The 17,461-nt window shown below is 49.7% G+C and overlaps 5 protein-coding genes across 5 annotated transcripts; 3 read left to right on the top strand and 2 right to left on the bottom strand.

The window, feature by feature from the left end:
* Positions 1-1,407: 1,407 nt before the first annotated feature.
* On the top strand, positions 1,408-3,066 carry FPRO_10844 (uncharacterized protein; the record flags this gene model as incomplete). Its single annotated transcript, XM_031231852.1, has 5 exons — positions 1,408-1,767; positions 1,834-1,929; positions 1,992-2,639; positions 2,693-2,813; positions 2,867-3,066. 5 exons carry the CDS (start codon positions 1,408-1,410, stop codon positions 3,064-3,066), a joined length of 1,425 nt encoding a protein of 474 aa, XP_031081847.1.
* Positions 3,067-6,500: 3,434 nt separating this feature from the next.
* FPRO_10843 (uncharacterized protein) lies at positions 6,501-9,424 on the top strand (the record flags this gene model as incomplete). The annotated part of the gene is made up of 5 exons (XM_031231851.1): positions 6,501-7,295; positions 7,351-7,550; positions 7,604-7,763; positions 7,813-8,551; positions 8,604-9,424. 5 exons carry the CDS (start codon positions 6,501-6,503, stop codon positions 9,422-9,424), a joined length of 2,715 nt encoding a protein of 904 aa, XP_031081846.1.
* Positions 9,425-10,623: 1,199 nt separating this feature from the next.
* On the bottom strand, positions 10,624-11,730 carry FPRO_10842 (uncharacterized protein; the record flags this gene model as incomplete). Its single annotated transcript, XM_031231849.1, has 4 exons — positions 10,624-10,908; positions 10,963-11,448; positions 11,502-11,629; positions 11,688-11,730. The coding sequence occupies 4 exons, from the start codon at positions 11,728-11,730 to the stop codon at positions 10,624-10,626; spliced, it is 942 nt and encodes a 313-aa protein (XP_031081845.1).
* A 465-nt stretch (positions 11,731-12,195) lies between these two features.
* FPRO_10841 (uncharacterized protein) lies at positions 12,196-14,519 on the top strand (the record flags this gene model as incomplete). The annotated part of the gene is made up of 2 exons (XM_031231848.1): positions 12,196-12,693; positions 12,759-14,519. 2 exons carry the CDS (start codon positions 12,196-12,198, stop codon positions 14,517-14,519), a joined length of 2,259 nt encoding a protein of 752 aa, XP_031081844.1.
* A 531-nt stretch (positions 14,520-15,050) lies between these two features.
* Positions 15,051-16,177, bottom strand: FPRO_10840 (uncharacterized protein; the record flags this gene model as incomplete). Its single annotated transcript, XM_031231847.1, has 3 exons — positions 15,051-15,766; positions 15,817-15,998; positions 16,101-16,177. The coding sequence occupies 3 exons, from the start codon at positions 16,175-16,177 to the stop codon at positions 15,051-15,053; spliced, it is 975 nt and encodes a 324-aa protein (XP_031081843.1).
* Positions 16,178-17,461: the final 1,284 nt, after the last annotated feature.

The following is a 17,461-nucleotide window of genomic DNA, read 5'->3' as shown; positions in this document are numbered from 1 at the left end:
TCATGTGTGATGACTTATGTGACATGATACAAGCTACCTACCTACTTGATGTCCCAGCTCAGCCTATGCAAACTCTTTTCCCGCTTCTCCAAGGTCCAATGCAGTATGTTCGGTTCTATCCCATTCCCCTCTTCCTTCATTCTCAACCCTGACACTTTGGTCGAATCAGGCGTCTAGAAGAACAGACAACCAATCGCTGATCAATATACCAGCATGGTCTGTTGGGCTTCGATAGTCGGTAAGGGAAAGCAAGTACCTTACCTTACCTTAGAACCTTAGTAGGTACGTAGTAGCTAGGTGAGGAAAGAAAACTCAGGATCTTGATCCTAAATAACAAAAGGATCTAGGTAATATAGCCTAAGCTTCGGGTGACTTTTGCTGAGTTTATTTTGACATCCCATATCAAGGTCTGATGTTTTCTTGCCCCGAGGCCTTGGTACCGGCCAACCCGTGTGCCTTACCTCACTCACTGTATGATGAACTGTGCAGTGAGAGAGGTACAGGGCGATATGTAAGGCTATGTATGCCCCTCCATCATCCGCTACTCGTCAGCTTCTTCCTTTACTTCTCTCCTCTCAAGCATTCATAGTCATAATATCGTTGGAGTGGTCCTTGTATCAGGTTTCCTTTGGGCTTTTACGGTTCCTCCGTTCAATTTCCTTTCATATCATCAACTTTCGCCATCATCTCGCGCTGCTTCTCTACCATAGTTAGCTCTCTTCTGTTCCGCTATCTCCTCTCTTGTTGCTCTCAACTTATCTCTTTATTCGAGTCGGTTTCTGCCTTTTCTACGTGTCTTTGCTGGTCTTCGATTCTCGTGCGCGCCAGGCTACGGGGAAACACCATCTGCACGCCTTCTTTCAGCCTGTCGACCAGCTCTCATCTCCATCAAATTAAACCCCCCCACGTCTCACAACCGGCCACGATCAAGCCAAGGCCGCCGTCTCGTTCCGCTCCTGTGTTACAGTGCCAAACCGCCCGCCCGCAACAATTCGATCGCTCCTCTCCGAAAGCTTGCGCCTTCGTTCGCGTTGCTGTCAACCGCTTTTTGGAGATCTCAGACGTTGGAGTTTCCACTGCAGCCTCCCACCCCAGTCCCAAAGCTTTCGTCTGGACCCCGTTGTCAGACCAGACCCAGACGCGGGCCCCCCTCTCTCTCCTTGTGCCCACCCGTGTCACTCTTAGCTCCGGGTTGCCTACTCGTCCAGTTGGACCCCTGTCCTGTCAAACGCTAGGAGGCACAGGTACATATTGTCACCGACCGCCGACTCTCCACCTCGACCGACCGACTTCAGTACAACGCAGCTCATAGGTAGCCTCCAATTCCTCTTCTACCTCTGCTCTGTCGTCCTATCCTTCCGCTACTCATCCTTCTTGATCATCACCCCAGACACGATATCATACAACATGGCCGATTCTGGAACGCCCTCAAACCCAGGCCAGCTGCCTCCCCCCCCTCAGGCCGGTGCTGGCGCCCCTGGCTTCGAAGCTGGCCAGAATGGACAGCCTATGGCCCCTCCGCCTCTGCATATCCCTCAGAATACCAACCCGATCCCGACTGCCATCACCTCCCCCAGATCCGCTGCCGATCAAGGAGGCATCATGTCGCCTACCAGTGCAGGTGGCTTCCGGCGTGCTGCCCCTGAACCCAACAAGCGTGCCCTCTACATTGGTGGTTTGGACCAGCGTGTAACTGAGGAAGTCTTGCGTCAGATCTTCGAGACTACGGGTCATGTTCAGAACGTCAAGATCATTCCCGACAAGAATGTAGGTCTCGCTACAACCTTAAGAAATTTCGCGGATGTGGTATGGTGGGCTAACAATGCTTCACAGGCGCGTGGTTATAACTATGGCTTTGTCGAGTATGATGACCCTGGTGCCGCTGAGCGTGCTATGCAGACCCTCAATGGACGACGAGTTCACCAATCGGTACATTGCCCCTCAGCGAAATCCAACAACATCTCGAACGTCGGCCGCTAACCGTAGCTTAGGAAATCCGAGTCAACTGGGCCTATCAGTCGAACACCACAAACAAGGAGGACACCTCGAACCATTTCCACATCTTTGTCGGTGATTTGTCTAACGAAGTCAACGATGAGGTCCTCCTTCAAGCTTTCTCTGCTTTTGGTTCCGTCTCAGAGGCTCGTGTCATGTGGGATATGAAGACCGGCCGATCTCGAGGTTACGGCTTTGTTGCCTTCCGCGACCGCCCTGAGGCCGAAAAGGCTCTGAGCTCCATGGACGGCGAGTGGCTCGGCTCGCGAGCCATTCGATGCAACTGGGCAAACCAGAAGGGCCAACCTTCAATGGCCCAGCAGCAAGCTATGCAGGCGATGGGCATGACGCCTACCACCCCTTACGGGCACCACCAATTCCCAGCACATGGCGTCGCTAGTTACGAGGTTATTCTGACTCAAACTCCCAGCTGGCAGACAACTGTCTATGTCGGCAACCTTACTCCTTACACAACTCCCAACGATGTGGTCCCTCTGTTCCAGAACTTCGGGTTCGTTGTTGAGTCTCGCTTCCAGGCTGATCGAGGTTTTGCTTTCATTAAGATGGATACCCACGAGAACGCGGCCATGGCGATCTGCCAGATGAACGGGTATAACGTTAACGGAAGGCCTCTCAAGTGCAGTGTATGTTTTACCTGTGTTGCGATTGAGAGATGGCAGCTGACAATTGACCACAGTGGGGCAAGGACAAGACGCCCAGTGCTCAAGGAGCCTTTGACCCTGCTCAGCCTTACAGCCCACAGAGTGCTCAAGCTCCTGCCTTCCCAGGTACGCCTACGTACTATCCTCAGTACGGCGGTAAGTTAAATGCCAGCAAAGCTTGATCGTAGTAGTAGCTGACAATGACTTAGCCCAGTACGGTGGACAGCCTGGAAACTATGGTGGACCACAGACTGGATCACCGGCCGGCTATGCTGGATCCCCTATGGGGTATGCTGCTCCTCAAAGCGCGGGCGGCTACGGCAGGGGCCAACAGCCCCCCAATGCTGAATGGGCCCAGCCTCGCCCTGGACAGAACTTCAACAATGGATTTGGTGGTTATCAGGCCTAGGGGGCAACAACCAAACCAGAGCAAGACAACCCAAAAAGCTGGACGAAAGCTGGACATGGTGGTATCAGGGCGGAGGTGTCTACCACTTGATCATGCCTCGGGACGGGTTTCTCTTTGTCCGCTTTTCATGATTCCCCTTTCTTCCTTCACGCCTTTCTATGGATTTCCCTCTTGTGCTTGCTTCTGTTGCTTCCATTGCTCTTTTCTCAGTATCTTCAAGCATTATTACAGTTCAGGCCTGTGATACCCCAGTTCCGTGTTATGGGGGAAAAGAGGAAACTTTCCTCTTGCTTACAAACGGATGTATGGCATTTCGCTCTTCTCTTCTCTTCTATTCCTGTTTCGTCGATAAAAGTCAGGGACCGCCATATGTTTCTCAAATCTCTCTCAATCTCAATCTCTTTCTGTACGAGCGCTAATTCTAGGATACCACCAACATTTCTTCACCTTGACTTTGTTGTAATTAGTCAGGAGCCAGTCTGGCATTTCAAAATTCCCTATCTGACGACGTCATGAGCGTTTCATCCATTCCTGTGTCTCATGGAGCATCTGATTGATATTTCAGTGGCTGGCGAAGGGGGTGGCAGTTCCATTCCATGGATTCTCATCTATGTATTTAGCGGCGACCTTTTTCTTTCTTAACGGGACATTTTCTTCTTTCTCCTTTTTTCATTAATAATTCTCGCGCACGATATGATGGAACAATGACTTGACGACTCTGTAAGATTGATGACAAAAGGTGAGGAAGTGGAAGATGTTGGGGATACGCAAGTTGGGGGCGTCGGCGAATGTTACTCGAGATGCACAGGATTCTCGAACAAAATTAGGTGGCAAGATGGCGGCAGTTGATGAAGTGGATGAATAAAATAACAAGACTTTCTCGCTCAACTATCGGTCGTGGTACCCTCGGCTTTTCTCTGATCAATTGGACAATGGCGTATGGGTGACACCACAATCGAGCCGTTCTGCCAAGACGTTGGCAGCCTTCAAAGTTCCCATCTCGATAATGATGCCCAAGCTGAGAAGTGAGGTTTCTACATATGAACTGGCATAGCAACGGGTCTACGGAGTACGTGTTAGATATTTGGCACCAGTGAACCCCAGTAAAGGCGTAAATAGACACAGGAGGCACGTAGGTTCAGATTGGATGGATGGCAAGCCCATGAAACGCCAACGAAATAAACGGGGCAGAAGAGGCTCTGGGATTTGATACCTACAGGCTACCGTCTTGTCCTACCAGATACGGTGAGAAGGGCCGGGAGCCGTTTATTAGAAAGTGAAACTTGATTTTTATTCCGTGGTAACTCCCCAGGACCCTGAAAAGGACGTCATTTTTGACATGGCGGATCAACTGGCTAACTAACATCCATCTATGGCATGGGTAGTAATACGGATATTGGACTGTAGATTATGACAGATCCCATGTTAATGATGATAACATACATAGGTACTGACGCAAGTCGAGGATACTGCCAATGATGGTATATTTATATTGGGAAATCGAGGTCGTAAGCTGACCGACTGAGGTAGGCATCAATCAATGGATGGCTATTTCCGGGGGTATATGTGTTGTGTGTCACTCGTGTCAGCGATAGAGTCATAACCTTAAGCTTTCATATGTAGTAGCACAGAATACCTAGCAGAGAAGGGCTGATAACGACCCCGCTGATCAGAGGCAACAAGATACTGCATGTACTGTTAAAAAGTACCCTTATTTTGCCACGTTATAAATCGGATCAACTCTGATTGCGCGTAGAACGGAAGAATGTGTGCATCGTTGAGTAAAAGTCAGTGGTGATTTGACAGTCGATAGAGGGGGATCAACACAGCCTGTCCACTGTGGTGTACCCCCTTATTGTTGTGGCAGGATAGAGCAGCTAGAGCCGACTGAAACCAGCCTTCTCGCTCGTGTACCACCGGCCTTCAGTGCCTTGCCCAGGTACCAAGGTTGGTAGCAGTAATAGTGGTGGGCTTCTTTTTGACTTTATGCTGTTGGCTGGCGAGAGATGAAGTGAATAAACTTGGGAGTCCGTAAAGAGGAATCAAGGTCAACAAGATTTCTACAGGCACTCACTTGGTCCAATGTGAATCCGTAACTCAACTGTCAGTTCTTTTGTTTTACTGCAATGAAAGTTTTATATCCGTAGCCTTCAGTTGCTGCAAAGGATGTTTCAGCGTCTGCCCTCGGCTCGTAACTCGTGTTGATGTGAGCAACCAAGGACAACAGCATGAAAGTTAAATCATGCGCAATCAAGGCATTGATCTAACTATCTAACATTTATGTGTTGGTAAAATGCGCTGAATTCTAATAGACTTGCAACTGAGAAGATGCTAAGGTAAGGTACTACCTACTAAGGTACCTAGGTACTTTAGGTACCTTAGTAAGGTAGGTAGGTAAGGTAAGGTAGGTACTAAGTCAATGGGATTTGATAATATCTCGCTGAGGCAGGTGGGCTTATTACAGCCCAATTGAGGTGATATCAACCTTCTTGACTCTTGCCCTCTCTTATTCCTCTGGCATCCATCAACCTACACACAGTCCCCAACCCAACCTCCCTCCCACATCAACTCACCATCCATATAATGAATGGCTTCATTCAGCAACGCTCTTAAGACTAGAATCTAGAGCATCCCTTCCTATACAGCAAACTTCCTCCTCATTTTCCTTACCTTCTTAATTCTCGCTTCAACGCTTGAGTCCTCTGACGTACCAATACCTACCATCTACAGATACTTTAATTGACCTTGTTTTGCTTGACCTGGCTGCCCATATCCACCCCCAGGGCCTTGGCTTGGGCCTCCACTGTCTGCCCAATACGCCCTGCCCCCTCATCTCTCTTTACGGTACGGTACGAGACGACGGCACGATATTCTGAGAGCCTGGCGTGTCCATTGTTGCTCTTCTCAATACACACGCTGTAGCTGCTCTTAGTTCTATTAGGACGGCCTGGGTTAGTCTGTTCTCCCGCAATTTTGCCTAACCCGTTCCTACAGGACAGGACCTGCGCAACGAGACCCAACACGATCCATCTCCAACTTGGTGAGCGCACACTGCACCCGGCCCAACCAGCAACCAGCAACCAGCTGCCAGCCAACCATCACATCCCATCCATTTTCTCCGTGCTCTCTGCATTGGATTGTAGCTAGCAGCTAGCAACTCGACGCTACACTACACCATCCAGACCCTTCTCCTCTTACTCTCATTTTTCTCACTCCCATCCTTCGTCCTCCCCCCGTCGTTGGGATCTCATCGACCGTCGACATCATCGTCTACGCCAGATAACCACGCATTACGCATCTCCACTCGCGACAACCACCACCACAACAACGATTTCACTGCTGAACACCGACCGCCTCTACTTAATCGCGGCGATCAACCTGACGCTGTCGCCATAAGCTGCTCGATTCAGCTTCCGCACAAGTCAGTCAGCGCAATGGATCCTCAGTGGCAGCAATATCCCTCCGCGAACTCGCCTGGCTCCTCGAGACGACACAACGGCAATACCCAAGCCCCTCGAGACTACACCAACCAGCCCCCGCCTCAAGGCGGATACAAATACGACCAGTTCCACGGCGGCGCCCCCGTCCATTCTGCTGCTCCGCCTGCTTCTGCTCCTGTTGGTAACCCCAACTCAGCCGCATCTCCAATCTCACCTTCGCAGATACGCGACGGCAACGGTGACGTCGCTATGCACGATGCTCATGATGCTCATGCTGGTATCAAGTACCCCATGAGGCCCCTTCATCAAGCTCACATGTCGGGCAGCCGCCCTGCCAACCTCCACTCACCTCAAGAGTCTTCTTCCGTCGCTCAACGATACTCGCCCATGGAAGCCCTGTCCCCCACTTCCCCTTACGCGCCCAAGTCGGCTTCAAACAGCCAATTCACAAGCCCGACCTCCCAGCGACAGTCGCCTACACGCCAGCCTGATTATTCTCAATCTCCATATTTCCCCGGCGCCCGCCAACACCAGCAAAGCCAGCACCTTCCTCCTATCAACCCTTACGCGTCCGCCAGTCAACAGGAAAATTATCCCTCTTCCGCTGTCGGCAATCTCGATGCTGCTTTTAACCTGGACCCCAAGTCTCCGAGACGGCCTGTGCCCCAGCAAGTGACAAGGGGCCCAGTACCCGAGTTCAAGCAACTCTCCTCGCCCGCAGATCTGCAACCCAAGGTCAATTCACAGCCTGCGTTCCGTCGCGCCAACCCTGAAGGCGGTTTCATCAGCGTATGTTTTCAAGCCTCTATAGCTTTCCAGACAATTTTACTCACGATATGATCAGCCTCTCCAAGCTCTCACTGTTCAATTACCTGCCACTTATCGCATCTGTAACCCTAGCTTCAAATATGAGTCGTCGCGCAATCCTCGCAGAGTCTTGACCAAGCCCAGCAAGGGCACCAAGAACGATGGCTATGACAACGAAGACAGTGACTATATCCTCTACGTCAACGACATTCTTGGATCTGAAGAGGCCGGCCACAAGTATGTTGTGTAAAGTTGAAGTATGTCGCTTGTGATTCTAACATACTCTCTAGAAACCGTTACCTCATTCTGGATGTCTTGGGTCAGGGTACTTTTGGGCAAGTCGTGAAATGTCAGAATCTCAAGACACAAGAAGTAGTGGCTGTCAAGGTCATCAAGAATCGTACTGCCTACTTCAATCAGAGCATGATGGAGGTTTCGGTCCTCGATTTGGTACGGCCATCAATTCCATACTTCAAAGGTTGGCACTAACAAGAAGTAGCTCAACACGAAACTTGACAAGAACGACGACCACCATTTATTGCGGCTTAAAGACACTTTCATTCATCGCCAACATCTCTGCTTGGTCTTTGAGCTCCTTAGCGTCAATCTTTACGAGCTTATCAAACAGAACCAGTTTAGAGGACTCAGCACTACTTTGGTTCGCGTGTTTGCCCAACAGCTTCTCAACGGTCTCGCACTGCTTAACAAGGCTCGTCTGATACATTGCGATTTGAAGCCTGAGAACATTCTTCTCAAGAACCTCGAAAGTCCCATCATCAAGATTATTGATTTTGGTTCAGCCTGCGACGAGCGACAAACAGTGTATACCTATATTCAATCTCGATTTTACAGGTCTCCTGAGGTTTTACTTGGTCTCCCTTATTCTTCAGCCATCGATATGTGGTCCCTTGGATGCATTGTGGTGGAGCTGTTCCTGGGACTTCCCTTGTTTCCAGGATCTTCTGAGTATAATCAGGTCTCGCGAATTGTTGAAATGTTGGGCAACCCCCCGAACTGGATGATCGAGATGGGCAAGCAGGCGGGCGACTTTTTCGAAAAGCGACAAGATGAGTTCGGAAGACGGACATACCAGCTTAAACCCATGGAACAATATGCCCGAGAACGTGGCACCAAGGAACAGCCTAGCAAGAAGTACTTCCAGGCCAACACCCTTCCCGAGATTATCAAGTCCTACCCCATGCCTAGGAAGAACATGAAGCAGAGCGAGATAGATAGAGGTAAGACCCGAACTGATAGTAATGTCATATACACTCGTGCTAACCGTGACAGAAATGAACAACCGCATCGCGTTTATTGACTTTGTCCGCGGCCTTCTTACAATCAACCCTCTCGAGAGGTGGTCTCCCCAGCAAGCCAAGCTTCATCCGTTCATCACACAACAGAAGTTCACTGGACCTTTTATACCACCCATGAATCTCAAGTCTAGCTCGCTGAATAGGTCTCCAGCACCTGGCACCCAGCAACAGCAACAGGCCGAAGCACTTAGCAAGCAGCGGGCTCAAGCGGCAGCAGCTCAACACCAAGCACAACAACAGGCTGCTTCGGCTGCTCCTACCCCTTATGTTAACCAGTACGCGCCTCAAGGTCATGCGCAACCGCAGATGTACGGAAACAACTCAATGTATTCTCCCGGAGGCAACCACGCCAACATGCCATCGGCATACGGCCAGCAACAACAACACGGGCAGTATGGACAAATGGTTATGTCCCAACCGTCTCAGCAGATGCCTCAGGGGCAATATGCACAAATGCCCCAGCCCAACATGTATCAGCATCAACAAGGTGGTATGAGGCCAGCACGCCAACGGGCTTCAACCATGGAGCAGCAACAGAGCGGTATCCCCGCTGCCATCCAACGAGTAGCTAGCCATCTCGACCCCAGTCAGCCAATTCGTTTACAGCCTAGCCCGGCGTACTACCCGCCCACTGGAGAAAGCATGGCGTCTGGCAGCATCGATAACCGCACGGCAGCAGGCCGAAGAGGTAGCCGCGCCCAACAGGGTGGTCGAGGCAACAGGGACTTCATCCGCAACTTGGAGGAGCGCACTCTGGAAGAAGGTTTTATGGGAAACCAGAGCACCTGGCATTGAAGTGGCGTAACCTAACGAGGGACCAGATGTCCGCGCCAATCTGTGATACGAGCGACTTCACTCGATAAACGAAGCCCTGCCGCCGAAGTCTATGCGTCATAGCGTGCAATAGGCCGGAATTCATGGTTGGTAACGAAGCAAAACTCCATGGTGGTTCTAATGTACTAGAAGTCCGTCCTCCCTTCGAAACCCGTGCGCCAACGAAGCAAGAGACGTCCCATGCCATATGTGCGTGCTCGGAATTATCCAGTCGACTTGGTCGGAATTGGTTAAGAGGAGGCGTGGCCCCAGGTCATGGTCAGGCAAATGGAACTTCAACGCCAAGATCTCAATGAACTCGAAGCAATGATTTTCAGACTCGATTACAATGCTTCAAGCATTTATCACAGGAATAGGTTGAGCCAAATTACACAGATCCGTGATGAAAGGGGTAGTACTTGTTTACAGAATTTCTTTGTCTCGACACGATGAAGCACGCCTCAGAAACGGCCGCAGAAGTTATGAGTTTACTCTCGGGGCGGCTTTCTATTTTTCTCTCGTTATGTTTCCTGTCGTCAGTATAGCACTTGGAGGGACGGGGATTCTGGTCAGGAAGTCAATATGATGCAGAGTTGACAAATCTCGGCTGAATATTATTCATGCCTAGTGTAGCCTGGCTGTAGATATTGTTATGCTTGTCTCGACTATTTGGTGGACGATGACGGACGGACCGCGCTTGGCATATCATGGGGTAAGGTTCTTGGGTTACAATTCCCATCTTGTAGTTGTATTGGTATTATTTGCGTTTGGGCGGCTTGAATGGGGTCATTTCTGGGCGGACGAATCGAGGCACAATATCATGAACTACCCCTGATGAATGCGAATGGGTCTCTATCCTCAAGTGACATCATTGTCGGGAGCTGGGACAGTGAGCCGCTTCTACACGGTGGTAACAGGTACCCATTTTTAGGGGTACCTGAAATATAAAGAGAGAGAAAAGATGAAATGATTAGCTTTAATAGCCCGTTTTGGACGTGTGAACCCCGAACGCCCAGCCCAAAATTTCGTTCACCCACTGCTCCCATTGTTGTGATTCGCAGTGAAAATGTGCGGCATTTTCAATGCCGACATGTCTGTTCTCTAGGAACCATATTCCAAACAAGTTTGCGAATTAGTCGTCAAATGCAATCAAGGGAAAACAAGAAACAGGAAATAATTCATCATCGCCCGGCGCGACCTCTTTGACCACCTCGGCCTCGTCGGTTGCCGCCCACGATTTTATCGCTGTACAGCTGGTTGTTCCTTGACGAGCCGTTTGTGGTGGTTGTGTCCATTAAATCAGGGAAACCCATCGAGCCATCAACAATGTTGTCGTTGGCGTTGGGTTTGTTTCCGCGGGTGCCACGGGGACCGCTTGGGGCGTTTCTTGGCGCATTGCTAGACGCAATGTTATTGCTTGAAAGGGCTCCCAGCTTAGGGTAGACCTTAATGATTCTACCATCAGCCTGTAACAAGTTTTAGCAAGAGTTCGGAATAGAAATTGGTCCCGATGGACTCACGGTCTTATCGTTGAAGGTCTCGATTACTCGCTCACCACCCTCGCGCGATGCAAAGGCTAGCTCGAAGAGGAGGAATGGGTTTGACTTGACAATGCGACAGCTCAAAATCTCGCCTCCGATGGGAGTCATAGCGCTCTCGATATCAGCGGCTGTGGTGCCAGGGGCAAAGTTTTGTGCCATAATAGTGAATGGACCTGCGAGACCCCGAATTGTCATCCCCATGCCATTGCCATTGCCATTGCCAGCGCTACCCTTGCCTTTCAAGATGTTGACTTGTTGTGGCACGTCGCCAGAAGTGTCCATGCGATCCACGGCAGCGGACAGACGAGCAGCGCGGCGGTTGTTGGCTCTCTTAAGAGCAGCATTGGGAGCTGAAATGCGAGAGCTTAGGTCGCCTGAGACGGAGTGATGCAGATCGTGTGTCCATTCTCCGTTGACATTGCCAGGTGCGGGCTGGGCCGAGCGGGTGCCGATGGTGGAAGTTCGCTGCTGTACATGTTGGCTTCAACTAATCGCATCCTGTCTTTTGCTGTAGCTACCTTCTTAACGCCGACACGGCTTGCTAGTGATTGGCCGGGGGCGGACTTGAGCTTGGAGGGTGCGCTTTGGCGACGGTTCTTTGAGAAAATGCGATCGGCGAGGGCTTCGTTCTTCTTTCGCTCACGCCCTGAAAGACGCTGTTAGGGAAGGACATGAAGAACTTGGGAACATTGATTGCAACTTACCCTCATTGATGATCTTTTCGAAATCTGTAGCAACTTTGGCCATGATTGAGGCAGTATCAAGGAAAATCGTTACACGGCGGAAATGGATGAGTATGGTAAAATGAGTTCAGAAGGATAAGGGATGGCTGATGATACTTGGAGGATTAAACAATTCGCTTGTTTTGTCGTGTCCCTCCCTATAAAGGTTAAAAGAAAAGAAACGTTGGCTAGACTGGACTGCGACCGCGAAGCGCGTCTCCAATTAGAAATGGAAGAGAGTTGTTAGTGACCTGCAGGGGTTCCTAGGTACTAACCTAGGGGTGGCTCTATGGGACCTACCTACTAAGGTACCTAGTAGTTACCTATTAGGTACCTCAAGCGCGGCAAAGTTAAGCGCATCTCATGCAACGCCCCTCGCTCAGCTGATAAGATAGGAGTCTTTTTCTTTCCCCAGTTGGTTGCCTCTAATTTTGGATCTCTGGAATTTCGTGATCAACCTAGGTACCTGCAATCAAGCAGCAACTCTTACATGGCTGATAGGTTACTGCATGGAGGCGCGTGCCTTCGAAGAGCTCTGCAGTTCGCACCCCGCCAGAGACTAGAGATTCGGCTTGCTTCTGCTTTTCAAACCCGTTCGTTTCAGCACTCACAGCGCATATTCAACTCGACGACGATACCGACTACCGAGGAGTCGACTACAGCTCAAGACGCAAACTCTATAGCTGATGCTATCACGAAAGATGCTCCAAAAAACCTCGATGCACCGGCTGATGGACCTTTATGGAAAAAGAAGGAAAACCTTAGAATGGAGCGGGCCGTCAACAAGGAGTTACAATATCTGAACAATGACCCTTGGAAAGTTGCAGAATATGTCAGAAAAGCACTTGAGGCAAAGAAATTCGATCAAGCCCATCTTTTGGTTCAAAAAGGCAGCAAAGATATGCAATTGGTCGTGCCATGGAATTTCCTCTTGGAATATCTGCTTGACCAGCAACAAGTCAAGGCAGCAATCAAGCTATTCAACGAGGTAGGCTTGAGATACAGCTTTCACTCAGGTTCTTGTCTCGTCTATGACACTGACATTATCTGAAGATGAAAAAGCGCGCTCAGTTCCCCAACGCGCAAACCTATACAACCCTGTTCCGTGGTCTCGCCAAGTCGAACCACCCTAAAACCGCTGTCTTTGAGGCTGTAAAGCACTACAACGCCCTTTTCAAGGACTCTCGCCTAGAACCAAACAGTACTCATCTGAATGCTGTGCTTAGCGTGTGCAACCGAGCGGGCGACCTGGACTCCATGTTCTCCATTGTCGACACTCTCAACGAGTCAACTCGAGCTCCAACTTCCTACACCTATACTACCATTCTCAATGCTATACGATTCAACACGCTTGATGGCTTGGAAAAATTGACGCCCGAACAGAAGGAGTTCAATCTCAAACAAGGTTCTCAGCGCGCCAAAGCCATCTGGTCAGAAGTTATGAGTAAATGGAGGCAGGGGCGTCTAATCATTGACGAGGAGCTCGTCTGCTCAATGGGTCGTATGATGATCATCTCAAGCGACACCAACGACAAGAAGGAGGTTCTTGATCTCATCGAACAGACAATGAACATACCCAACTTGTCCAAAGTCAAAGAAATGTCAGCTGAGGAAGCTCGCAAGACAAATCCTCGCACCGGTCAAGTGGTTAAGAAGGATAAAAATGGTGTTTTTGTCAGTCCTGGGAACAATACCTTGTCTCTAATCTTGAAGGTTGTGCTGCAGACGAAGCTCAACAGCATGGGCATCAAATACTGGAATTTCATTCTTCGCGAGTATAATCTCGAGCCTGACAGGGATTGCTGGTTGCGCCTCTTTAGTATTCTCAAGCAAGCCAAAGCAAGCGGTCATGCTACTGAGATTCTGGATATAATACCGGCGAGTATCACTGGACCAAACTTCTATCGCATAGCTTTTGAAACATGTGTTCGTGATAACATCAACCCAAACGTCATCAAGAATGCCAACCGCGCGCTCGACAGCATGATGAATCACCTAGAGTTACCCGACGCCCATCTCATGCGCCTGTACCTCAACGTTTCTCAGTCTACCCACTATCACTTGCGTGCTCGTGCTAATGAAGGGGACGTGGCTGGTGCCAAACGTGCATATGGCGTCCAAATCACCGACGCGCTTGATCGTCTGTGGGTGCCCTACCGCAAACTACACGATCACTACTTCAAACAAGTCAAGGCTGAGACCAAGGAACAAAAGAGGGCCCTTTACAACGATCAACGCGAGGTAATTGCTCTCGCACGCATCATGTATGGATCATTCAACAAGGTCATTCAGCAGGAAATGCTCCCTGAGGAAGACCTCAAGAGAATACGCCCTGTCGGGGGACGCATCAATCGCGAAATTCAGGCCTTTTATGCCAACCGGGAGGAAATGGAACCCAACTTGCGCAAGAAGAAGGGTCGTGGCACAGCCGAGGAAGATATGTCCACACACGATGAGGCCATGAATACGGCCAACTTTTGGGACACCACTCAAGCAGGAAAGCCCCGATCCCCGAAGCAGACAGACCGACGGCAGTTGCATTGTGACAACGGACCAGGTGATGGCTACCGACGCGAAGAAAGCTCAAGGTCCGGGCCGCCAAGGCGTGCCCCCTTCTCGTACAATACATACCTTACAGACAGTCAGACGCCATCCAGAACGCAAGAACCAGAAAATGACCTGCGCCAGCGCAAAGATGGCACGCGGCCAGTGAGGCAACCCGATTATGTTGGCTATCGAGGACCCCATCCTAGCTGGGGCGCGACTCGTGACGACAGGAAGGCCGACCGCCGTTTTGGCAACCCGCGACGTTAAGGCTGCTGCATATTGGAGTATCGAGTTACGCTTGGGTCTACAAGTAAGAGCTTTCAATGGGAAAAGCCTGTGTAAAACTAAACTGATGTATGTACGATTGAGATGCAAAAAGAGTGTGAAGGTGTACTGATATAGCATATGGCGGCGTTCTGTTGGGCGATAGCATTTCTCTGCATATACAATACATCGCTTACACAATTGAAGCCTTGGTCCTGTTGAATATTTGTCGTAACCCTCCAGGCCATCACAAGCTTAAGCATGCAACGTTACTCTCCCATGACTATCCATTCTGCTCTATTTTTATCTCGGTTAAGAATAGGTAAACAAAGGTAGTCAGTCTCTGCTGCTAGTTGAATACCTTCTATTCTATGGCCAGCTTTATAACTCCTTGTTAGGTCCATCTGAAACAACAAAATACCCTGGGAGCAATCAAGCCCTGCAACTTCACTTAAGTTCGAACTGAGACGACGAATCAAGATAGAGATCCGAGGCCACTGTACGATACATTGACCTGCTGCCTTAGCTGGATGATCAATCTAAGAGCTGTGATTGCGTATTCGACGTTGATGAATCCATGGCTGACGGTTGATCGCCTTCTTTGATAGCCAAGTAAGAACTCTCGAGTACATTTGTGGGTGGTTGAAACGTGGCGGCCGAGGTGCACGACGGCGAGCACTGGCCAGGCTCTTGCATGGGATAATCTTGCATTGATAGCAATTTGTCCGAATTATCCTGAGTCCAGTTTGACGAAATCTGACCTCTTTGCGGGTGGCTATAGCCGCCTCCAGATTTGTTAAAACTGCCAAGGGAGCCGACTAGTGTCACAGGAGCAACTAAATCGCAAGAGGACAGGTGCCTCGTAGTGGATAGTGTTTTGCGCCCTACAGGCTGTAGTGTAAGTTCTGCCGAGACCTTGGGACGCGTTGTGATGCGATCACACTTAGTAGTGGAGAGCAGCGATTTGTCTTCCAGACGCTTATCATCTGGTGCCGCTTCTATGCAAGCTCGCAAAGTATATGATCTTTCCAGGCTACAGCTAGACATGTCAGGAAGAGGATCTAACTGAGGTGGACCTTGGTCGATAACTGGTGAAGGGGGCGCGAATTCAGAGTCCTGCAGGAACGGCTTGGATAACTGGGAGGTCTGGATGCGCGATCCAAATGGAAATAGTGTATGGTTACTCGAGGAACTCCCATTGCGAGTCCATCTCTCCCTTGAGTATTGAAAAGCTCTGCTGAGATCTTCCGCTAAAATAGAGTCAGGTACACCGCAAGAGAGTACGCATTAGTCCGCCCACCTGTGTTGAGGAGATGAGGAACTCCTGGAACTTCAGATACAGACAGTTTCTCGAAGTTTGTTGAAGAGGAAGCAGTCTTCCGTCGTTTCGGTTTCAACCAACACGCAAGATGAGAATACGACGAATTCTGAGAATTTGATCTTTGACTTCTGCGCTGTGTTGACGTATTCTCGCTAGGTCCACTAGAATTGGTTTCTTCAGATCCATCGAGACGAGCCCGGCGGCGATTCAGTGGCAGTCTCTAGCTGCTAATCTTGCTGTGAGGCTTGGAAAGCTCAGGGAACGGAAGCGGAGGCTGAGGTTGAGGTTGGATCTTTTTCTTGAGCTTCGCCTGCCAGGCACCAAAGATACTGTTGGGCATGATGTAAGTAAATAAGGTATGGATGGGATTGGGTATAGATGGTGTGACAAGACAAAGATGGTTCAATCTTGACTGATGCTCGGTGAAAAAAGGCGGCCTAGGTACATACTCAAGGTAACCCACTTAAGGTAGGTACCTACCTAGGTAGTAGGCAGGTAGGAAGACATCCACTGTAGAGAGTACCAACCTTAGGTACCTACCTACCTAGGTAAGTACAGGAACAAGTTGAGAGTTTGTGTTACTTTGGGAAGGGTCCTTTGACTGAGCTCGCAGTCAAATGCCATGGGTAGCTCTTTCGAAGAGCTTATAAAAGAATATCCGTAAGGAAGGAGTGAATTACTGACCAGTGCATTATCACCACCACCAACACCAATTGCCTAAAGTGTATCAAGACTAATAATCACAACGAATTTCTGGAAAGGGGATGTCCTGGAATTTCAGCTCCTACCTGCGTTGCATTAACATACCTACAAGCTGAACGGATGGATCTCCAATGCATGGTCAGGTAGTCACTACCTATGGATGTATCTGACTGAGCCGAGAGATGAACGCGTTCATTGTGGGTCATCCTCCGTTCCGGGTGAGTGGGGCCGTACCGGGACGGCCGGGCAACATGTATTTTTGGGATGTCCTTAAACACAATGATATTATCAGACGACTAGCTGGAAGAAGAAGAAGGATCTGAACTTGAGGCTGTTTTTTTGGGGGGTCTTTTTTCCCATTTGACCTAACTTATTCCGAGTAATGACGCAACACTACGGATACTACCAACATCAATTCAATAAGCGGCAACTTAAAAACATCACGTTTATAAAGGCATTGACTGCAACCGCTTAAACAAATTGATGTCCTAACGGATTGGATATTGTTTAGTACCTAGTCATTATATCGTATTGACTTTCAAATGCAGTCGTAAAGATGCAACGGCTGCCTTGGTTAAAGCCCTGACAAGAGTCTCGGCGGCACTAACAGCAAACAGGTTGTTTGGAGAGAAACAAGACTACCTACCTACCTAGAAACTACCTAGTAATCAAGTGATCCCGCCGCATATATTTTTAAGGTACCTATGTAAGCTACCAACATGTAAGTACTCCCCCTGCGCGGGGTACTTAAAGAATCTGCATCACCTAAGGTGCCTATGCCGCAGCGCCTATTGGCTGCTCTCGCGTCAGTGACTTAAATGGACGGCCCCTCCCTCGACACGAGCCGAGACGCGGCTCAGGAGGGACAACGCGCTTTGGCGCGTCTCCCTGACCACTTTTCTAAATGAGCATGCACCTCAGC

This window comes from Fusarium proliferatum (genome assembly GCF_900067095.1).
Source record: "Fusarium proliferatum ET1 genome assembly, contig: FPRO_scaffold005, whole genome shotgun sequence".
Lineage (NCBI taxonomy): Eukaryota > Fungi > Ascomycota > Sordariomycetes > Hypocreales > Nectriaceae > Fusarium > Fusarium proliferatum.
The sequence above is the reverse complement of the archived record's forward strand: the minus strand, read 5'-3'. Positions and strand labels throughout refer to the sequence as shown.